Source organism: Cynocephalus volans, chromosome 9 (genome assembly GCF_027409185.1).
Source record: "Cynocephalus volans isolate mCynVol1 chromosome 9, mCynVol1.pri, whole genome shotgun sequence".
Lineage (NCBI taxonomy): Eukaryota > Metazoa > Chordata > Mammalia > Dermoptera > Cynocephalidae > Cynocephalus > Cynocephalus volans.
The window spans coordinates 65,393,639-65,418,462 of record NC_084468.1 but is presented as its reverse complement, the minus strand read 5'-3'; the positions used below and the strand labels follow the sequence as shown (position 1 = coordinate 65,418,462).

At 37.2% G+C, this 24,824-nt stretch overlaps 1 protein-coding gene and 1 non-coding gene across 3 annotated transcripts in view; both read left to right on the top strand.

Annotated features, from left to right (window-relative positions):
- CCDC158 (coiled-coil domain containing 158) overlaps window positions 1-24,824 on the top strand; it is an 82,214-nt gene that overhangs the window by 54,002 nt on the left and 3,388 nt on the right. Inside the window, exons 17-22 of one of the 2 annotated variants that reach the window (XM_063108020.1) lie at window positions 15,934-16,086; window positions 17,098-17,107; window positions 18,058-18,115; window positions 19,109-19,168; window positions 20,971-21,038; window positions 23,808-23,960. In XM_063108020.1, coding sequence (XP_062964090.1) covers window positions 15,934-16,086; window positions 17,098-17,107; window positions 18,058-18,115; window positions 19,109-19,168; window positions 20,971-21,038; window positions 23,808-23,960 — 502 coding nt within the window. Of the gene's footprint in view, window positions 1-15,933; window positions 16,087-17,097; window positions 17,108-18,055; window positions 18,116-19,108; window positions 19,169-20,970; window positions 21,039-23,807; window positions 23,961-24,824 lie in introns of both variants that reach the window. The other variant, XM_063108019.1, reaches the window with a different exon arrangement.
- LOC134386671 (U6 spliceosomal RNA) lies at window positions 14,745-14,850 on the top strand. The gene has a single exon (XR_010024502.1). It is a non-coding gene; the product is annotated as a U6 spliceosomal RNA (small nuclear RNA).

The following is a 24,824-nucleotide window of genomic DNA, read 5'->3' as shown; positions in this document are numbered from 1 at the left end:
TATGTGTCTTTAAAGTGGGTTTCTTATTGATAGCATATAGGTGGGTCTTGTTCTTTGATCCACTCTGACAACCTCTGTCTTTTTAGTGGTTTTTAAATCACTGAAATTTAAAGTGATTATTAATGTTGTTGGATCATATCTACCATACTTGTTACTGTTCTAGTCATTGCCTTTGTTTCTGTTTTTGTCTTCTAGTCTTTTTCTGCCTTTCGTGGTTTTAATTGAGCACTTTAGATGAGTCCATTTTCTCTCCTTTCTTAGCATATCAATTAACTTCTTTTTTCCTTTTTTTTTAGTGGTTGTCCTAGAGTTTGCAATATTTACAACTAATCCAAGTCCACTTTCAAATAACACTATATCACATTTGTTATTATTACTTAATAATAACAAAATATTCCTGGTTCCTGCCTCGCATTCCTTGTATCACTGTTGTCATTCATTTCACTTATACATAAACATACATAAGTATATTTAACCCCATGCTCATATACTAGTGTGTGTGTATATATATATATAAAATATGTATATATTAGCATATATAAGCATGTATTTAGGCATACATAATCAAATACATTGTTCCTATTATTATTTGTTTTTAAAAATTTTTAAAAATTTTAATGTCAATTGATAAGGAACAAATTTAACACATCCTTAATGAAAAAAGAACTCTTAAAAATGAATTAGAAAAATCTAAGCAGAAACTTGATGAAGGATATGAGCATCTGCTCACAAACCCCATAGAAACACTCCTGTCTAATAAGTACACTATAAGATGTTGTTGCAGGGGGTGGGTGGGGGTGTGGGGCTAAGACCTTTGGTCCTCCATACCAGGGTCCCAGGGCCCCAGGGCTTTTGGCCCTGGGGCAAATGGCACAGACTTCTCCATGGTAGCCATGCCTGGTTGCATGGAAGGCAGTGGGCAGGGACAAGGCCTGCGCTCCTGCAGCAGTCATCTTCAGGGCCCCAGGAGCGAATCTGTTATTATTTGAACAAGCTGTTATCTGTTGGATCAATTAAGAAGAAGAAAAATAAAGGTTTTTGTTTCACCTTTACTTATTCTTTTTCCAGTGCTCTTCCTTTCTTTATGTAGATCCAAGTTCCCGATCCATGTAGTTTTCCTTTTCTCTGAAGAACTTGTAACATTTCTTGGAAGGCAGATTTATTAGCAACAAATTCCCCCAATTTTTGTTTGTCTGAGAAAGTCTTTATTTCTCCTTCAGTTTTGGAGGGTAATCTTGCAGGGTACACAATTCTAAGTTGGTGGGTTTTTTCTCCCAACACTTTCAGAATTGTACTCCTCTCTCTTCTTGCTTGTGTGTTTTCTGAAGAGAAGCCTCATGTAATCCTTATCCTTGCTATTCTGTAGTAACGTGTATTTCCCCTCTGGCTTTTTTCAAGGTTTTCTCTTTGTCTTTGATTTTCTGTGGTTTGAATATGATATATGCCTATCTGTAGATTTTTTTGTTATTTATCCTGCTTGGTGTTCTCTGAGCTCCCTGGATCTGTGGCTTGGTGTCTGTCATTAATCTTGGAAAATTCTCAGCCCTTATTACTTCAAATATTTCTTCTGTTTCTTTCTCTCTTTCTTCTCTTTCTAGTATTGCCATTATAAGTACGTTACATGTTTTATAATGGTCCCACAATTCTTGTACACTTTATTACATTGCTTTCATTAGTCTTTCTCTTTGCATTTTATTTATGGAACTTTCTATTGTCATACCTTCAAGCTCACTAATTCTTTTCTATGCCCTGTCTAGCCTGTTGATGAGCCCATCAAAAGCATTCTTTGTTTCTATTACAGTGTTTTTGATTTCTAGAATTTCCTTCTGATTCTTTTTTAGAATTTCAAACTCTGCTTAACATTAACTCTTCTAATGCATGTTGTCTACTTTTTCCATTAGTGCCCTTAGCATATTAATCATAGTTACTTTAAATTCCTAGTGTGATAATTATAAAATTTCTGTCATATCTGAATCTGGTTCTCATGCTTGCTCTGTCTCTTCAAATTGTGTGAGGGTATTTTGTTGTTTTTCTTTTAGTATACCAGTTAATTTTTGGTGAAAGCTGGACATAGTATACTGGGTAAAAGAGACTGAGATGGTCTTTTAGTGTGAGTTTTTATGTTTATTTGGCTAGGAATTAGACTTTGTTTACTGACTGCTATAGTTGTAGGTGTCAAAGGCTAAAATTTCCTCTGGTGTCTTTGTTTTGTTTTTCCTGCTGCCTTTGGGTTTGCCTAGAAACTCCTTAAATAAGGTCTATGACGTGAACTTCTTTCAGTTGTAATGTTCTGTTATTATTACAGGAGCCACATTGATGTGGTGGTAAAGTGTGGGAGAAGGGGGAAGCATTCTGTATTCCTATGATTAAGTCTCAGTCTTTTAGTGAGCCTGTGCCCCTGGACTGGGACCTTCCCAAGTTCTCAGATTTATTATACGCTGCTGCCACTGTTAGGTGAGATAGGAAGATCAGCAGAGACTGAGTTGGGTATTTCCCTTCCTACAGGTTGGTTAGGCTCTGGTATAATAGTGCCCATTGAGGGCTGGATTTGTTAAGCAGAACAAAATTCTCTGGGCATTCTTCAAAATGATTGCTTTCCTTTCCCCCTGCCATGGGCACAAGGGGATTTTCCTCTGATCTTTACCCTGAGAACCTGGTGGGGCTCCTGGAGGCAAAACACACAAAAGAATGGGGGCCCCTCCCCGAGACTGGATGCCCCTGGAGTTTTTAATTCTTAAGGTTGTCCACACTGAGCCTCTAGCAACTCATCAATTAAAGTTAAAGTTTTTCTACCTGGTACTGGCTCCAACAGAGGGTTTCTGCTCTGGGGCTTCTGCTGCAGTAAGCTATGATTCTGTATATTTGCCTCCAGTTTCGGGGCAGCAGTTTGCCCTGTGACCTCAAATCTCTGATAGATCTAAGAATAGCTTGATTATCAGTTCAGCTTTTTCCTTGCTGTAAGGATGGAAATAGCAACTTCCAAGCATCTTACATGCAGGATAAGATTGATAAGACTTTTCTAGAAAATAGTTATCAGAAGTCTAAAAATTCCCTTTGATTCAGTAATATCATTTCTATAAATCGATCTTGAGAAAATAGAGATAGGCACAAAGATAAATGCACAAAGATATTCATTAAAGCATTTTTTATAATAACAAAAAGTTGAAATATAACTGGCAATAGGAGATTGGTTAAGAAATTTTGAAACATCGGGTTTTCAAGATGGCGGCGGCTGCGGCGGCTGGCGCGGAGTAGCTGAGGTGGAAAAGGTGGCCACTGGGCCTCAGGCAGCCGGGAAACTTGTGGACCTTCCTCTGGCCATCTCTTAAGGGAGGACTGCTGCTGCTGGCCGGTCGTGGGGGCTCAACGCCACTTTGCCTCCGGCAGGAGAGGCTGCCTCATTTACAGGCAACAGCTTTGAAGTGTGGAGCAGGAAAAGAACTGATTCTTAGCTGCAAAAGTGAGTCTTGAAACAGGGAACACGGCGCCAGGGCTGCTGTGGATGCAGCCAGGATCCCGGAGGCCGGGGCCGCGCTGAAGGCGGCCAGCTGCCCTATTCAGGATTCGAGGTTTCAGGCCGGCATTAAAGAAGATTCCTGGGAGCGCCCGAGCGGCGCCGCGACTGAACAGCCCGAGGCGGCAGCGCCGAGAACACGGAAGGCAACAAACCAGAGACAGAGCGAGCGCCCGACCTGGCACAGCACTGTGAGTGATCCCTGGCACAGCTCTGTTCGGGGGGTGAATGCCCACGCGGCTCCCGCCTGCACCACCAGGCCACTCACTGCCACGGTGCTGCCTCCATTTTCCCAGGTGCGGGCAGCTCTGCCCTGCTCGGCCATCACTGAGCCCATTTGCTTGGCCTGGCGCGGGGCTTTCCGGACCCTGCGGGCTGACCTCCTCTCCCACTCCTTCCGCGGTTCTCTGGCAGGGCTGGGGGTGTGGGGCGTCCCGACCAGTTTTGGGAGGGCTAGGAAATACGGGCGGGCCGACTGTCACTCCACCACACCCTGGACTCCGGCCCCGGTAAACTTCCTGTTACTGGGAGGCAGATACCATCCCTGCGACCACCAGTTTGGAAAAAAGCCTAACGAATTTCTGGTTGGGAATAGTGTGGTAGGAGAGTTCCCAGGTCCGCTTGAACCTGCCGGAGAGCAGGCTGCAGGCAGGCACTAGACTCGGTTTATACCGGGGGGATACAAAGGTGAACAAGACCCGAGAAAGATCTACACAGTGCTACAAAGGCACCCAGAGAGACCGGTCGTCTGTGCCTAGCAGAAACCTGGTAGACTTCCTGGGCGAGGCGGTGCTGAGCAGGGTCTTGAAGGCCCAGCTGATAGACGAGGGGTGCAGAAGACACGCCCCAGCCCAGCACAGTGTGCACAGAGGGGGGAGACGTGCGGCCAGGGAGGCGGAGACTCGACAGAAACCACACACCCGGTGGGGTCGCCACTGCACGATCTAACAGCCTGGGCCAGAGCACACGGAACGGGGAGAAGTCCTGTACAGAAAGTGAAAGCTCAACAGAGATCACACACCCTGTGGTACGTGATCCACCAGCCCAGCAGAGTACAAGCTGACCAGAAAGGTGGATCCCCGGAGAAGCCCAAGACCCGAGGCAACCACACACACAAGACACTAGAGGCCAACTGAGCAGTCACGGCGGGAGCCATACCAAATTGGCAACCACAGCAACATCCTAGTTAGTCATTAGTCTTAAACCGGTGGACTGTGAAACCCCCTGCAACAATGAATAAACACCAAAAAAAAGACACCAGAAATACAAAAAATCAAGAAAGTACACCACCAAAAGTTAATAAATCTCATACTCTAGATCCTATAGAACAAGAAGCCCTTGAAATAACTGACAAGGAATTTCGAGTGATAATTCTAAGGAAACTGAATGAGATACAAGAAAACTCAGCTAGACATCATGATGAAATGAGGAAAAGTATACAGGATCTGAAAGAGGAAATATACAAGGAAATCAATGTCCTGAAAAAAAATGTAGCAGAACTTGCTGAACTGAAGAAGTTATTCAGCGAAATAAAAAACACAACGGAGAGTTTAACCAGCAGGCTTGTCGAAGTTGAAGGGAGAACCTCTGAACTTGAAGATGGGCTGTTTGAAATAACACAAGCAGACAAAAAGAAAGAAAAAAGAATCAAGGACATGGAAGAAAATCTGAGAGAGATATCAGACAACCTCAAGCGCTCAAATATCCGAGTCATGGGTATTCCAGAAGGGGAGGAAAATGGAGATTCCATTGAAAACATATTCAACAAAATAGTGGCAGAAAACTTCCCAGGTATAGGAAAAATCACAGATCTTCAGATCCAGGAAGCTCAACGATCTCCAAACGTATTCAACCCAAAAAGGCCTTCTCCAAGACATGTCATAGTCAAATTGGCAAAACTCAGAGACAAAGAGAGAATCTTAAAAGCTGCAAGAGAGAAGCGTCAAATCACCTATAAGGGAGCCCCAATCAGGTTAACATCAGACTTTTCATCACATACCCTAAAAGCTAGAAAGGAATGGGATGATATTTTCAAAATACTAAAAGACAAAGATTGCCAGCCAAGAATACTCTACCCTGCAAGGCTATCCTTCCGAAATGAGGGGCAAATAGTATATTTCTCAGACAAACAAAAACTGCGGGAGTTCACTACCACAAGACCACCCTTACAAGAAATCCTCAAGGGAGTACTGGGTTTGGTTCCTGAAAAATAACTACCACTGCCATAAAAACCTAAGAAAAATCTAAACCCGCTGGTACAATAAAAATGGCATTCATGAAGAGAAAACAAGCTAACAAAAACACTATCTACAACCTAAGGAACCAACAAACAAAGAAACCAAACAGTAAATCAGAAAGCAAGGAACAAAAGACACCTAAGACAACCAAACAACCAATAAAATGCTAGGAATAAATCAACACCTTTCAATAACAACTCTTAATGTTAAAGGCTTAAATTCCCCAATTAAAAGACACAGACTGGCTGACTGGATCAAAAAGCAGGACCCAACTATATGCTGCCTACAAGAGACCCACCTCACCCATAAAGATTCACACAGACTAAGAGTGAAAGGATGGAAAAAGATTTACCATGCAAACAGAAAAGAAAAACGAGCTGGAGTGGCTATTCTTATATCTGACAAAATAGACTTTAAACTAAAAACCATAAAAAGAGACAATGAGGGACACTACTTAATGATAAAAGGACTGATCCATCAAGAAGACATAACAATCATAAATATGTACGCACCCAATGTTGGAGCAGCCAGATTTATAAAACAAACTCTATTAGACCTAAAGAAGGAAATAGACACTAATACCATAATAGCAGGGGACCTGAACACTCCACTGTCAATATTAGACAGATCATCTAGGCAAAGAATCAGTAGAGAAACACAAGATCTAAACAAGACTCTAGACCAATTGGAATTGGCAGATATCTACAGAACATTCCACCCAGCAACCTCAGAATATTCATTCTTCTCATCAGCACATGGATCATTCTCCAGGATAGATCACATATTAGGTCACAAATCAAGTCTCAATAAATTCAAAAAAATTGGAATTATCCCATGTATCTTTTCAGACCACAATGGATTAAAACTAGAAATTAATAACAAACAAAACTCTGGAAACTATACAAACACATGGAAATTAAACAGCATTCTACTTAATGACATATGGGTCCAAGAAGAAATCAAGCAGGAAATCAAAAAGTTTATTGAAACTAATGAAAACAATGATACATCATACCAAAACCTGTGGGATACTGCAAAAGCAGTATTGAGGGGAAAATTTATTGCATTAAATGCTCACTTCAGAAGAATGGAAAGATGGCAAGTGAACAACCTAACACTTCACCTTAAAGAACTAGAAAAACAAGAACAATCCAATCCTAAAGTTAGCAGACGGAAAGAAATCATTAAGATCAGAGCAGAACTGAATGAAATTGAAAACCAAAATACAATTCAAAAGATCAACGAATCAAAAAGTTGGTTTTTTGAAAAGATAAATAAAATTGACAAACCATTAGCATGGCTAACAAAAAAAAGAAGAGAGAAGACTCAAATAACAAAAATTAGAAATGAAAAAGGCGATATTACAACTGATTCATCTGAAATACAAGGAATCATTCGAGACTACTATAAACAACTGTACGCCAACAAATTTGAAAATCTGGAGGAAATGGATAAATTTCTGGACACACACAAGCTCCCAAAACTGAACCGTGAAGACGTACAAAATCTGAACAGACCAATAACAATAAAGGAGATTGAAGCTGTTATCAGAAGGCTCCCAACAAAGAAAAGCCCAGGACCAGATGGATTCACAGCAGAATTTTACCAAACATTCAAAGAGGAATTGACACCGATTCTTTACAAACTATTCCAAAAGATTGAAACGGACGCAAATCTCCCAAACTCATTCTATGAAGCAAACATCATCCTGATACCAAAACCAGGTAAAGATATAACCAAAAAAGAAAACTACAGGCCGATATCCTTGATGAATATAGATGCAAAAATCCTCACTAAAATACTAGCAAACAGAATACAGCAACACATACGAAAAATTATTCATCATGATCAAGTGGGATTCATCCCACGGATGCAAGGTTGGTTCAACATACGCAAATCAATAAATGTGATACACCATATTAATAAACTCAAACACAAGGACCATATGATCATCTCTATAGATGCTGAAAAAGCATTTGATAAAGTTCAGCACTCATTCATGACAAAGACCCTCTATAAGTTAGGTATAGAGGGAAAGTATCTCAACATAATTAAAGCCATATATGACAAACCCACTGCCAATGTCATCCTGAATGGGGAAAAGCTGAAAGCTTTTCCTTTAAGAACAGGCACTAGACAAGGATGCCCACTCTCACCACTCCTATTCAACATAGTGTTGGAAGTACTAGCCAGAGCAATCAGAGAAGAGAAGGAAATAAAGGGCATCCAGATTGGAAAAGATGAAGTCAAACTGTCCCTGTTTGCAGATGACATGATCCTATATATCGAACAGCCTAAAACCTCTACAAAAAAACTGTTGGAATTGATAAATGATTTCAGCACAGTAGCAGGATACAAAATCAACACACAAAAATCAGTAGCATTTCTTTTCTCCAATAGTGAACATGCAGAAGGAGAAATCAAGAAAGCCTGCCCATTTACAATAGCCACCAAAAAAATAAAATACTTAGGAATTGAGTTAACCAAGGAGGTGAAAAATCTCTATAATGAGAACTACAAACCACTGCTGAGAGAAATTAGAGAGGATACAAGAAGATGGAAAGATATTCCATGCTCTTGGATTGGAAGAATCAACATAGTGAAAATGTCCATACTACCCAAAGTGATATACAAATTCAATGCAATCCCCATCAAAATTCCAAAGACATTTTTCTCAGAAATGGAAAAAACTATTCAGACATTTATATGGAACAATAAAAGACCACGAATAGCCAAAGCAATGCTCAGCAAAAAAAATAAAGCTGGAGGCATAACACTACCTGACTTTAAGCTATACTACAAAGCTATAATAACCAAAACAGTATGGTACTGGCATAAAAACAGACACACTGACCAATGGAATAGAATAGAGAATCCAGAAATCAACCCACACACTTACTGCCATCTGATCTTTGACAAAGTCACCAAGCCTATTCACTAGGGAAGGGACTGCCTCTTCAGCAAGTGGTGCTGGGATAACTGGATATCGATATGCAGGAGAATGAAACTAGATCCATACCTCTCACCGTATACTAAAATCAACTCAAAATGGATTAAGGATTTAAATATACACCCTGAGACAATAAAACTTCTTCAAGAAAACATAGGGGAAACACTTCAGGAAATAGGACTGGGCACAGACTTCATGAATACGACCCCAAAAGCACGGGCAACCAAAGGAAAAATAAACAAATGGGATTATATCAAACTAAAAAGCTTCTGCACAGCAAAAGAAACAATTAAAAGAGTTAAAGACAACCAACAGAGTGGGAGAAAATATTTGCAAAATATACATCTGACAAAGGATTAATATCCAGAATATATAAGGAACTCAAACAACTTTACAAGAAGAAAACAAGCAACCCAATTAAAAAATGGGCAAAAGAGCTAAGTAGGCATTTCTCTAAGGAAGATATCCAAATGGCCAACAGACATATGAAAAAATGCTCAACATCACTCAGCATCCGGGAAATGCAAATCAAAACCACATTGAGATACCATCTAACCCCAGTTAGGATGGCTAAAATCCAAAAGACTATGAACGATAAATGCTGGCGAGGCTGCGGAGAAAAAGGAACTCTCATACATTGTTGGTGGGACTGCAAAATGGTGCAGCCTCTATGGAAAATGGTATGGAGGTTCCTTAAACAATTGCAGATAGATCTACCATACGACCCAGCCATCCCACTGTTGGGAATATACCCAGAGGAATGGAAATCATCAAGTCGAAGGTATACCTGTTCCCCAATGTTCATCGCAGCACTCTTTACAATAGCCAAGAGTTGGAACCAGCCCAAATGCCCATCATCAGATGAGTGGATACGGAAAATGTGGTACATCTACACAATGGAATACTACTCAGCTATAAAAACGAATGAAATACTGCCATTTGCAACAACATGGATGGACCTTGAGAGAATTATATTAAGTGAAACAAGTCAGGCACAGAAAGAGAAATACCACATGTTCTCACTTATTGGAGGGAGCTAAAAATTAATATATAAATTCACACACACACATACACACATACACACACAAACCGGGGGGGGGGGGAGGAAGAAGATATAACAACCACAATTATTTGAAGTTGATACAACAAACAAACAGAAAGGACATTGTTGGGGGGGAGGGGGGGAGGGAGAAGGGAGGGAGGTTTTGGTGATGGGGAGCATTAATCAGCTACAATGTATATCGACAAAATAAAATTTAAAAAATAAAATAAAATAAAATAAAAATAAAAATAAATAAAAATAAATAAATAAATAAATTTTAAAAAGATGCAAAAAAAAAAAAAAAAGAAATTTTGAAACATCAATGCAGCCCTTAACAGTTATGTTTTTAACTAATGTTTAGTGGGAAAATGCTCATGGTATATCAAATGACTGAAAATATGGTGACAAAATAGAAATTCATGTACATACAGCCTCTGTCTCTGTCTTAGTTTTACCTAAAGCCCCAAGGCCAGGAATAAGATACAGACTTCTTAAAACAAGATACTAGGCCACCCGTGCAGCAGAAGCTAAAAGGTTGTGAAACCGGTTTTACTGCTCTTGGCTTGTCATCAACCAGTTCAAGTTTTGAAAGAAGAGAGGTTGAAAGTTGAAGAGGCCCATAGAGGGAAGTATTTGGAGGGACTTGCCAGTATGCTGTGGTTCCCCCACCTTCCCCGACCCCAAGTGAAAGATGGAGTGCCAGGGATACTCTTCCAGAACTCAACAAATGTCCTCTGGGGTTTGGTTTATGACTATTCTTGAGAGAAATCTGTGATCAAAAGCCTATCTGTACCTAATGAAGTAAAAAAGAGGACTGCCTTGGTGTCATGTGGCACTTCCTGCAGAGGAGGGCAAAGGTAAGGCTTCCTATGGACCAAATATAGGCTCTAGAGAAAGGATCAGCTTAAAAAGAATCCCACTCAAGGGAATCACCTTTACAGCCAACATGACCTCCACAGAGGTGTAAACTGCTGAGAGTCCAGGGGTTGGTGGGGCACTCATAAATAAATACACTACATAAATAGGGTTCATAAACCAGTTTGCCTGCCTCTGAAGTCCCCAGACATCACACCACGGACCACTCCAGGAGGGCCTCTGTTCCATACTCTGCCTCTCTCCCCTTGCCTCTGTCCCCAACCCTGGAGGGACCCAAAGCAGCATCTAACAAGTAAGGAAGGAGTAAGGAAAAAAGGAAAAGAAACTTACACCCCTCCTTCACTGAAGCCTTCCAAACCTGAAACAGTCCTTTCAACTCATTCTATAAAGTTATACATTGCAAAAAAACAGGAGGCAAACACATCAAAATGTTAACAGTGTTTATCTTTTGGCATGTAGAGTTTTTTAGAATCATGTATTTAAACAATATTTAGAAATGAAATTGTAATACCTTTATAATCAGAAGAAAGCATATGTACAGAAAAGAATGAGTGATTTTTTTATAATGACCCTTTAAATTTGTTTTCTATAGACTATTATCTATGAGGCAATTATTTCTTCAGAAATATTCTCTTGCATGGTATAATTTCATTTAATGCCTTGGTCTCTGTAAGAATTCTCTTTTTTAATTTGTCAAATTGGAAATTCAAAATTATATTCATATTTCAACAACATGAATTCTGTCTTGATTTTTTAAATAGCCGTTATTGATTTAATACTGACTATGGGTCATTTGCTTTATATATATTATTTCTAAAGTAGCAATAATTTTAAAGTAATTATTTCTAATAATCCAGAAAGATAGAGTGTATTGTCTCCATTTTTCAAATGAGGAAGTGGGCACTCAGAGAGGTAAAATTGCCCAGGGTCCCACAGCTGAGTAAGCAGAGGAGCCAAGATTAGTGCTCATGTCTGTTTGATTCTAATCCCATGCTATATCATGCTGCTCAAGTGTTCCCAAATAATTTACATGTCCTTTCTCTGTCCTCTTGTATGTTTATATATATATATATATATATGTTTATGTATATATGTTTATGTGTGTGTGTGTGTGTGTGTGTGTATATATTTTTTGGTGGCTCGCCAGTACAGGGATCCAAACCCTTGACCTTGGCGTTATCAGCACCATGCTCTAACCAAGTGAGCTAACCAGACAGCTTCCTTCTAAGTTTATATTAAAGAAAACTTTTGGTCCATACATTCAACTTTTACAGAATTGGATTAGTCATTGGTGTATGACACAGTCTCATTGGTGATCCTTACCTATCTTTATTTATTTAATTGTCGGTTTTGTTTGTTTAAAATGACAGTGAACACAACTGAACACATTGTCCAGCCCAACAACTAGATCACCAGTAACTTACCCTTGTGTTCCTCCCCATCCCATCCCCCAAGAAGTAACCACTTTCTTATATTTTGGGTAGAGTAACAATATATAAACATTCTCAATGTAAAAGTAGTTAAATAAATAAATATATAGATTTTAATATAAATGGAGTCATACTATACATATTGGTTTGCAACTTGCTTTTTTTTACATTTAATATTTCTTGGAGATCTTTCCCCACAAGATACCCCTATGGAACCACATTCTCTAAAGTTTATTGATACCTGAGAGTAGTGTTTGTAGATATATTATACTACCTGTTTTAGTTCCATACTTTAGAGGACCTTTGTCACAGCCTCCAGATTCCTCCGTTTGAACTACATATGCATGGCATCTGGAGATAATTCCTATACCTTAGCATGTAGCAAAATCCTTTACATAGAGCAGGATATGTGTGTGTATATATAAATGGCTTAACAAATATTTATTTGTTAAATGGTTGACATATGTTATAACTATATCAGGTTTACCTTTTCTTTAGTTAAAAATAATATAGTTGCATAGGAAAGTAATTATACTTTTTAAATAACAGAACTTATACTTTATTTGAGCACAGTTATAGCAAAGAAATACTTTCTTTAAGTGGTAGGTAGTTATAAAATTTACAGTTACAATTTTCAGGCTGTGAACTTTACTCTTATTTATACTGTTGGTTGTTTATTTTGCTCAATGTTTAAGTATTTAATTTTCTGAGATTTAATCAGTGCCTCTAGAAAACTTTGGCCACTGCTAAAAACCATTTTATCCTCTTCCTGTTATTTCCTCACCTGGCTCACTTGTACTAACCTTCCTCAGAAAACTAAAGAGAGAAAGAAAATTCTCTTCCTGAAGGCTCATGGCAGACTCAATGCTAGAGCCAACGTATTGCCTTATCTGAATGTAGAGTTGAAGACGTTGTATAAAACATAAAGTGAATGTTTTCCTGTCTGTATAGCAGAGGTCCACAGAAAAAGGATATGTTGAACATATCCCTCCTTTGCATGGAGTTGTTCAACAAACTATTTGGAAGAAAAAAAGAGATAAGTTTTTGACTGTGTTTGTGTAATTTTTTCTCTGCAGCTTCAAAAAAAGATATAGGAAATAGAAAATACCTCTACTTATATCAAGGAGAGCATAGCTGATAGAATGCAAAATTAACCCTGATAATTTCTGGTGGTCCTATGTTAGTAAATGTGAAGCACATAAAGTGTTTTATATGTTTTTATGCTAAGGGGAGAGGAGGTGGAAACCAATCTTTCTTGAATACTTACTTTGCACACATTAAGTACTTCTCACTTCTTATACCATCTTTGCAAAATAAGAGTTATCTCCCTCATTATTACAGATGAAGAATGAGTCTCAAAGAAGCATTCTCCTTGTTACGGTGAACACCCAAAAATACAAGATCTAGGACATGGAAGATGAGGCTTATTAATAACCTGTGGGAAAGACAGGGAACCTTAGCTGACTTCCTGCTCAGTCTGAGGCAGCAATATTATGTGGCAGCCAGAAAAGGTTTTAAAGATACTATCCAGATGAAGGAAGGTGGTGGGGGACAGTTCTACTCTATTCTGTTTAGACTCTTCCTGAATACTCTATTTCATTTTGGGGTATGAGAATTTAAAAGAATCATTAATTAACCAGAGTTGGGGTGGGGTTTTTTTGGCTGATGTTGTTTTTAAAAACACAACCAGAATGATAAGAAAACATGAGCCCATGCCTTTTGAAAAGAGTAGACAGATTGAGAAGGTTTAGCCTGAGGTGTGTGTTGGAAAGGTGGGGGCAGAGGGGAATGATAACCTAAGTATTCGTTTCTAAAGCATTATCATATCAGACTTGCTCTCTATGTCCCTAGGGAGTAGAACTATGGCCAAGGATGGAAGATGTATGGAGGGAGATTCAGTTTAGTAAGGCTTTCTTTCAAAGGATTAAAGCTACATAAAAATTAAGCCACTTTCCTTGGTCTTTGGTGATCAAGCAAAGGCCATATAAGCATATTGCTGGGATGCCAGAGAGAAAATTCATCATCACTTCTGACTGGGAGTTGGGATAGAACTAGGTGATCTTCAGAACTCTTCAGCCTTGGTACTTTTGTGATTTTATACCCAAGCAAAGTACGGATTACATGTAATGAAGCATATAAAGATGATAGTGATGCTGGTCAAACCAAGTCTTTGCCGCTGTGTAGCTTACATTTTAATTGCAGGAAAAACACACACTCCAGAAGTTTGAAAGACAAGTGTTAGGGTGAAGTCAATAAAAGAATGTCATAAGACTGGTGATGGTTAATTGCTAAGTGAATGGTAGAACTGAATTCTTTTTAAAACCTTCTGTCTTGTAAAGCATTGGTCACTTTTAAAGAAACTGGGTGCCAGGATCATAGGGAGAAAAAAACCATATTTATATGTTTATAGGTTATTGTATTGACCATTTATAATAAATGTCAAGGGCTTAAAATTTTTAATAATTGCCAAAGCTTATTAAATAAATTTTCTAGTGGGCAGAAGATATGAAGATATGAAGTCCAATTTAGAACTATGGGGACTAAAGACTGCAATAGGGTTTTTTAATCAAATTTATGAAGTTTTATTTCACCTCAGATGTTATGCATACTAGGGCCAGGACAAGAACAAAACCAGTGTTTGGTAAAATTGTATCACCTTCTTAGAGACAAATGTTTTTATTCATGATTGAGAAACGTGCTTGCTTCAAAAGTGTGTATGCTAAGATTGGAAAGATACAGAGAAGATTAGCATGGCTCTGCACTAGAATGACACACAAATTCATGAAGCATTCCATATTTAAAAAAAAGAAAGAAAATGGTTTGCACCTTTAATGGATGGAGTCAAATTTAATAATTCAATAGAGTCCAATTTATGAAACCTTAGACTCATCATGACAATTTCCAGGCAAGATGACCATCAGTAAACTGGAAAGACCATACTTACTACACATTCAGTTTGTTAGAACTCTTGTTATCTTCAGCTAGGTTTTTATACATAGTTTATCAGTAGGGGTGTGAAGAGGGGTATGTGAAAGTTATACCAGTAACATGAGTTCTGCCTTGGCATGGATCCTGGAAAAGTAAAGCCCAAAGAACCAGAAATTTGCAGTGTTCATCCCTTAGCAACCAATCTGTGTGGCCAATGTGACTCTACAGTGGGGTGGACACCTCCAGCTAGAATAGCTTGATGATACACTGAGCCCTGCTGCTCACCAGGGCAACTTCTGACTCTCATTTGGTTTCCCCTCCTGATGGTGCCTATTGGGAATGTCTGTACTTCTTAGTATACTATAAATATTCACTAGGGAACACTATATATCAATCTGAAAATCTTCTTACACTAGGGCCGGCCCGTGGCTCACTCGGGAGAGTGCGGTGCTGACAATCTTCTTACACTATTTTCAAATATCAACTAACACAGTTTGAAAATATTAGATGTCATCAGTAAAATGTGGGGAATGGATTAACTCATCTCTAAAGAGTTCTTTACTTTTAAACTTCTGCAGCTTTATAAAATTAGTTTAGCCACAAAGGATTGAAATTATTTTGCTCAGATGTAGTTGAAAATGTTTAATGACATGGGAATGTTCATACTACATTGTTAAAAGAAAAAACTAAAAAAAAGTTTAAAAACAAATGTGTATGGTTTGATCTTATGTATGTGTGGTTATACACACATCATGTATAAATTAGATATAATACTCTCTTGATTTTTGATTGGTTATTATTGATTATCCCTGTGTAGTAAGATTATGGGTGATTTCTGTTTTTCTCTACTTGCTCTTTCATAATTTCTACTTACCAGTTGAATTCATTTTGTAATAGAAAATAGCATATGAATTTGAAAAATAAATGTCTTTGTTTTGTGAATTGTTTTAATTCAGCACTCTATGAAAGCTAACACACTGAAGGAAGATCCAACAAGGGACCTGAAACAGCTTCTTCAAGAGTTGAGAAGTGTGATCAATGAGGAGCCAGGTGTGCCTCTGAGCAAGACAGAGGAGGATGGGAGAACACCTTCTATAGGAGCCTTGTACGTGAAGGACTTATGTGTAGGACTGCATGCACTCAGAACTGGAAAGCTCATCTCATGAGTGGTTTGCCGTTAAGTTGTCCACATGTTACTCTCTGGGAGACTGAAGTTTAAATAACTGAATCATACCTGAAGTTACCAGGAAAAGCGATATGAAAGTAGTGGAGTTAAGCAAAAGTAACACAACTTGACATCAAGAGAAAATAATGCAGCCATTCTGTTCAGAAAGTAGTCAGCGCAAGATGTTTAGTTATATTTGTATAGAATGTGTAATTTCTAACAGATTTCGCATCCATAATCTTATTTGAATATCATAAACAACCACTGGAAACAAAGAAGGGCAGGGATTATTTATTTTATTTTATTTTTTATATTATTATTATTTTTTTTAAAGATGACCGGTAAGGGGATCTCAACCCTTGGCTTGGTGTTGTCAGCACCACGCTCAGCCAGTGAGCAAACCGGCCATCCCTATATAGGATCCGAACCCGTGGCCTTGGTGTTATCAGCACCGCACTCTACCGAGTGAGCCACGGGCCGGCCTAGGGCAGGGATTATTTATCCCATTTTACAAATGAAAAAAAAAACCAAAAGTCTCAAGAGGTTGACTTTCCTACAGCCACACAATTCAGTGGTGCAACTAAAACTAGAACCCTGAGAACTAGGTAACACTCGAGGTATAAGCTAATAGGAAAGACCTTGGTTCTCTACGTATTCATGCCATTGATATATCAGATTTTAAAAGGTCAGATCTAAAAAAGGTTAAGTCACTTCACCAGTTCTTCCCTATATACAGTTGCAGAAATAAATGAGATTCTCATATTCTTTTCAAATAGTGCTTTTTAATTTTATTGTGTTGTCATTTAGATTAGTTTATGTTAGAGCCTTTTAATGTGGCATGTACAGTCATATGCTGCATAACATTTTGGTCAGTGACAGACCGCATATACGACAGTGGTCCTGTAAGATTGAGGTGGCTATACCATATAGCCTAGGTGTATAGTAGGCCATCTAGGTTTGTGTAAGTGCACTCTGTGATGTTCGCACAATGATGAAATTGCCTAACAATGCATTTCTCAGAATGTATCCTCGTCATTAAACAACTGTGTATGACTATATATTTTTAGTTTTATAATAACCCATTGTTTAAATAGTCATTTTCTGGTTATATGGCAAATATTAAGAGTAATGTTTTCTGAAATAATGCCTATATGTAAACAATCTCCAGTTCCTTAAGATGTTCAATTAGTATGTATTAACCTGAAGTACCAAACTATTAGCTGGATTTATCTAACAATTTATTAATATTATTAGAAAAATAGTAATTATTAGTAACAGCCCAGTCTCTCTTAGCATGATATTGCATTTTCTGAATGACATAATGTCAGAAATGTTCCACTGGCCACCCCATCAAAGAATATTTCATGTTCATGGCACTTTCATTTTTGTCATAACTATAAAATGCTTCTAAGCCACAGCAGTATTATTAAACTCCTTTGACAGATGAGTAAACTTAGACATAGATTGGCATGCCTCCTCCTGTGAAGCAAAGAGGCAGAGGCAGTTAGAGCTCTGGCTCCTGGCACTAATCATTGTGTAGGATCACCATGGCTCCCTGATTAGGCTCCATCAATCAAGCCTATGGGCTTGAACTGTATTGGACTGTATCAAACATGAATATGTTTGGCCCCTGCTTTTAGAAAGCTTATGTTAATTTGCTGTAATCCTACAAATGACATTGTCACCAAAGCCTAAACTCAGCCTAACGCCTTTAAGAGTCCATGAAAGGAAAGCATTTTGAGTTGATGAACTCCAGAGGTGGCTCTTTGCAAAATTTGCTTGGAGGCCTAAAGTCTACAGTTGTACCTTAAAGAAAATTTAAATACATGCGAGCAATTTATTTTTCTAAAAAGATATGGAATCTGGAAATTGTTCTTTATATAATTAACTGAGAGTTATATTTGTCTATACAGAGATGATAGAGTAAGAGATTGCATCACTGAATCAAGCCTGAGATCAGACATATGCCATAGGTAAGAAGAATCTGAGATTCTGAATCTAATTAATTGTCCAAGAATTTCATATTTAGCCTGGTAATTGGGAAAGTCTGTTTGGACAGTCTACATGGCACTTAATGGGCATATTAGGTTTTTCAAAGGAAAGTTTTTACATTGTTTGACTCTAAAAAGGATTTCAATGAAATGTACTAAAGCAATTTGCTTTCTAGAAGTCTAATTAATAGGCATTTTTTTGCTTATTTTAAGTTTTGCTGATGTTTACCAATATGGAGCTATTTATATGGTATACCATACCAAAAATGGAAGACTTTTTCTATATTTGTATATGTCTACAATGGCTTATGTAACTTTTGAGAAAAGGGTGGTCTGGAACAAAATTATAATAACCTCAATACAGGATTATAAAAACATATTGAAAATAATCCTATTTTCATTAGTGATTGAATAGTTGAATTTTTAAATGAAATCATAAAAAAGAGCATAAAGAAATAAAATACATAATCCCAAATAAGACCCCAATCAACTTCCAGGAATTGACTAGCCAAAAAGAAAAAAGTCTAATATTAATTTGTTATTCATATGAGACACAGAAGTCATTGCTGCATTAAGTATATGGTCCCTCAGTCTGACATTGAAGAATCTCCCTAACTTGTCACCACTATGCTTTTACTCCTATAACTAATTATGCTCTTATCAAATCAAACCAGACTACTGATTTCCAGAAGATCATTTCTTTCTGTCCTACAGCTTTTCTCCGTACTGTTTCCTCCTCTTGAAAGAGCCAGTGCCCCAGTCTTACTCTTGAATCTGTATCTATCTAAAACTAATGTTCCGAGGAACAGGTTTTTTTTTATCATTAAGTTAATCCTTATGATCTATCTAGCTAGCCATCAGATGATATGATTTCATCCTTTATAAGAATAAATTATTTCTCTCACAAACTTTCATTGCATTGGTAAGGAAATAACATTGTGTAGTTTTTAATTTCTCCCATTCCTCTACCAACAGAAGCAACCACTCACTAAGGGAGTCCACTGAAGGTAGCAAATCAAGCGAAACTCTAAGCAGGTAAGAAATTATCATACCAGCCCCCAATTTTCAAAACGTCCCTTTTACTACTATTCACTCATTATTTCAGAAGATTGTTAACTGTTCATAAAGTGCCACACATGTACTAGGCTCTTAGAATATGACAGTGAGCAAGACAAATCTGGGCCCTGTCCTCAAGTTGCTTACCATCATAAGGTCTGTTTATTGACTGCTTGGAAAAAGACTTATTTTTATCTTTTTTATTTTCACCACCTATAAAAATAGAGATTTCTGAGCCCTCTGTTTACCTTAAGAATATGAAAATGAATTCTGCTGTTTAAATTCCATTTAGGTGTAGGGGTTTATACCTTGCTGCAGCACTAAGCATAATGCCTGCCACCTAATAGCCGTATGGTAAATATTTGTTCAGTGAATGAATTAAGACAGTACTATAAATATTGTCTCATAGTCTCTGCTACTTGATCAAAATACAGTAAACTTGAGACTTTCTTGGGGCTGGCCGGTTAGCTCAGTTGGTTAGAACATGTTGCTGATAACACCAAACTCCAGGGTTCAATCACTGTACCACCCAGCAGCCAAAAAAAAAAAGGAAAAGAAACTCACATCCTAAGAGAAACAATGTTTTGATTTTCTTCTCATCTGGATGTATAACACTACATTGTACCTCTTAATAACTACAGCTATCTATGCATATTTTTATTCTCACTATTTTCTGGTTGTTTTAGACTTATCTCATTTAGTCTAGCCTAATCAATGAGGCGGGCATTATTTTCCTATATATAGGTTCGAAATGAAGACTCAGATTGCTTAAGCAACTTGCCAAGATAGTATAGTTTGTAAACAGTGGAGTTCAAATTTGAACTCAGGTCTAGCTGCTCCTGAGCTCATGCTAGTGACCAGTACTGTGTACTACCTCTGAGTACCTGGGAAAGAGCCCAATCCTAGGCATGGGGCAGAGAGGAGCTACTTCTCTGCAATAACTAAAGTTCCCATGACTAGGAAAATCTGCTCCCTCAGCAATGAAGTTATTATAATACTATATTATATTATGAAAAAGTAACTGTATTCTCCAAAAAAAATCATTGAGAAGGCATTGTTTTACAATCTAATGACTGACTTAGTAAAGGATAGCTGGATTCTCATATCTACATATGCATCTGATCTGTTGTGATATTAGCTATCATGTAGCCTCTGGGGAATTCCCCCCTGTACACTTGTGAGAGACTGAGAATTAAAAAGCAAATAACATATTAGTATTATAATGAAAAGAATTCTGACCTCATAGATCTCTTGAAAGAGAGCCACCTTGAGAACTGCTGCCATAATGTTCTCATACTGGTACCCAAACCACAGAGAACTATGTGGTTTATTTCAACATATTGGCTTGCTCAAGTCTTAGAGTTTTGTAAACTGATACTACTAATGCTAAGAGAGGTTTTTTGTTTTGTTTTGTTTTTTATTATTGTCTTCAGTTTCTTCATTTTTAAATGAGTCATTAAGATTACATCTCTTAGAATTCATGAAAAAAGTGATTTGGGTTTTATTGCTTGTTATTACACAAAATGAATTTTTTACCCAAGGTTATATATTATTATATTTTCATCCTGCAAAATGTTCATGGATCCTGAATATAAAAAGATATTGCAGCTTTGAATCTCTCTTAGGGTATTTTAAGACTTCTGTGGTTAAGGGTTATGATTGCCATCTTTAGTTTATATTTTAAGCCATCACATTTGCCTGTGTTAGCTTCCTTCTGTCTATAAATCTTAGTGCTGTGGTTATGAAACAGAATGCTCGTATTACCATTCTTATGCTTCCAGAGAGCCAGTCACATTACGTGCTGGAGACCTGGAAGATCCATCTAGTTGCTTCACATTCCCGTGTACAGGTGAGTTGTCAATAAAAGCACAGAAATGGAGCTGCTTAAAACCCTGCAGTGGCTCCCCACTTCCATGAGAGTAAACACCGTTACAGTAGCCTGTAAGTCCCCGTCAACTCTCTAGTATCATTTCTTACTACTCCCTCCTATATTCATTCTGCTTTATCCACCCTTGAACTGTTCCTTGAGCATGCCAAGCAGCTTCCATGTTAGGGCTTTTATATCCACTCTTCTCGCCACATTACTAACTCCCTCCTACCTTTAAAGGCTTTGCTCAGATGTCTCTTTCCCACTGAGACTTAACTTCTCACCTCCTTGTTTAAAAATCGCAACCTTTCCACACTTCCAGTCCCCCTTGCTTTTTTCTTTTTTTAAATAACACTTATCATCTTCTAACATATTGTATAGCTTACTAATTTATTTTGTTCATTGTGTGTCATGTTACCCCCACTAGACAAAAGCTGCACAGGGGCAGATATCTTAATTGTTCCCTGATGTATCTTAGGTACCTAGAACTTTCCTGGCACATAGCAGATGCTCAATAAATATTAAATGGATGAAAGGAAAGGAGAAGAATCAAGACAAATGGTTCTCCATATAATTTCCAAGGAATTATAGATAAAATTATCTATATAAAAACCAGCTCCTGAAGGAAAAGATTGAAAGACAGCAGAATCTGTTGAAAAGCAAATTGGCATAACTCAGACTGGCAATAGAAGAGAAAAATAAAAACATTGCAGGGGTTGGCTGCTTAGCTCATTTGGTTAGAGCACGGTATTATAACACCAAGGTCAGGGTTCAGATTCCAATACTGGCCAGCTGCCAAAAAAAAAAAGAAAGAAACAGAAAACATTACAGGGAAAAACCTTAAAAAATAAAAAATACTGCTGGCTTGTTAGCCCAGTTGGTTAGAGTGTGATGTTGATAGCACCAAGATCAAGGTTTACTGGCCAGCCACCAAAAAAATAAACAAACATAATAAAAAAGAAAATAGGTATGACTGAAATCATGGCCATAGAGAAAATTACACAAAAGGAGTTTTTAGATGAAGGGCGGCTGGCCAGGTAGCTCATTTGGTTAGAGTGTGGTGCTGATAGTACCAAGGTCCAGGGTTTGATCCCTGTACTAACCAGCCACCCAAAATAAATAAATGAATTAATTAAATAAAGCTAAAAAGGACAAAAAATAATTTTAGAGAATATGTTAGGTTTGGAAGGCAAAGGCAAACCAACAGACATATAATTGGTCTACCTATGGAAGAGAACAAAATAAATGAGAAAGAATGAAACTGTAAAAGATTCAACAAAAATGTAGTTATAAATCTGGACAATAATAATATAAATAGGGAAAATTGAGGTAGGGTGAAGAGATGGAAGAAAGATGTTTCCAGATTTCTTCTTGTACAATAGAGTGTCAATATAGATCTAAAATCAAAACATAATATTCCTAAGTAAAATTAATGCAAATTCTTAATTTTTTAATAATCCTTGACTTGGGAGAAATCTTTTAGGAACTAATATTTTGACAAAAGGAACATTAATATAAAGTGAAACAATTCCTTCAGGTTTACTTCATTTATATGTTTTTTTACTATTGTTTTAATAATTGGCCAGGACAATACAACATATATTCTCACCTTATTAGACTAATATAAATGAGTGTTTTTACCTTTTCTCATACATTATAACTTAGAACATGTTAACTCCACTATCCTTCCAACTTTTGTACAATTGTCATGTATTTTAATTATAAATATAAATTACAGGTATAAACACCACAATAGATTATTTGTATTGTTTTGTACAGTTAATTTTCATTTAGATATACGCACATATTTATACTTAACTTTCTATCCATTATCATTTTACTTACACCTTTAATGTTTCCTTTAATGTAAGTCTTCTGCTGGTGACTTCTCTCAATTTCTGTTTTTCCAAAATTATGTTTCTTATTCTCATTTCGGAAGAATATTTTTCCTGAGTATAGAATTCTAGGTTGGCATTTTTTCCTTCCCTTTGAAGATATCTTTCCTTTGTGTTCTGGCTTCCATTGTTTTTATTAAGAAGTCAGCTATAAGTTTAATTGTTGCTCATTTAAATGTAATCTGCCCTTTTTCCCCCTTCTAGCAGCTTTAAGATTGTTTTTCTTTGTTTTGTTTTTCATTTTAGTAGTTCTTATTGATATGTACATGCATGATTTTCTTTATAAAAGAACAACCCCTTTGCGGTTTGGAGTAATACTGCTTGAATCTGTGGAAGTGTGTCTGATAACCCCATTATCTGAACCCTGTGGATCTATATCTATTATCTGTATTTTTTTTTTCCTCTTAGTTTTCTAGCATATCATCTTTCCTCCTCATATGCCTGGTTATTTTCATTGTATGACACAGTATATACGAAAAATTTCACAGATGACTTGGTGCTTAGAATGAGGTTACCCTCCTCCAGAGAGCATTTATGCTTGCTTTTAGTAGACAACTAAGGACACTGGCAATCCCAGATTGATATAATCAAATCAAGAATTAAGATGATTTGAAGCTAGATCTCAGGATCCCTAAGGGTAGGTCTAGTTCCTGTTCATCCATTGTTCCTAAGGCATAGCCCTTTTCATTGCATAGCCCTTTTCAGCTCTAACCCAAAACCTTGGGTATTTACCAGAATATCCCCTCTTCCCCCCATCATTGGGAACATTTTCTCATAAAAGTTTAATTTTTTGAGAGATGCAGTATACTACTTTTAATTAATTCTGTCCTTTTACTTTTTTCTTGCAAATTTTTAGCAAGTCCATCTGTGAAAAACTCAGCTTCTCGTTCATTCAATTCTCCTAAGAAGTCTCCAGTGCACTCTCTTCTAACTAGTTCAGTTGATTCAATAGGTTCCACATCACAGTATAGATCCACCAAAACAGTTCATTCACCTGATTCTGTTAAAGGTAAGAATGATCTGATATCACTGATGGCATTAACTGATTTCTGACTCTTGTGAATTGCAAGTTATTTTCCATACTCAGAATTAATAAGATTTTGCATGCTGTTCTTATATAAAAGCTCCTATTGATGCAGTGTAACTTAGGTGGGTTTTATTTAAATAGAATAGCTACTGTGTACCTATGTGCATGCTTTAGTAAATATACATAAATATTATATATAAATACAAGGGAACTTCACAAAGTTTGTGGAAGGATTCGTATTATCTTTTAATTCTGTTTTTCCAAGCACTTTGTGAAGTACCCTCATATTATCTCTATTTTTCTCTGACATAAATAATGAACTTTTTTTGCTCTATTTTATTATGCAATTTTTGGTCTTCTTTTAAATGCTGTTACTGACTTTTCTTTCTTATTAAATTATTTAAAATCATGGCTTTCCTTCAGTCTCTGCCTTTGTTAGTGCAAAGTTTACCATATAAACTTGTCAAAATTATCTCATTTTTAAAATTTTAAGTTAATTTGTTATTTGATAAGACAAGTGAGAAAAATGGTTTGATTTAGAGTAAGTGCCTGATAAATAAGTGGGTGTTAAATATATATGGGTTGTATAGCGCTTGAGATGTTTCTCATCGTGTATGACAATGACCAAACAGCCCCAGTGCTCTATGGCATCATTCCCTTTGATAGGGTAGGTAAACTAGGCAAGGTGTTACATCATGGTCAAGTCAGTTCTTAGTCTTTTGAAATTCTATGCCTTATACATTTCTAGATTGTAAAAAAAATACCTAATCATGAACATTTTCTTTTTTACTATCTTTTTTTCTGTATGTGTTTCCTCCTTCATCTCTTATGTTTCTAAGCTATTCA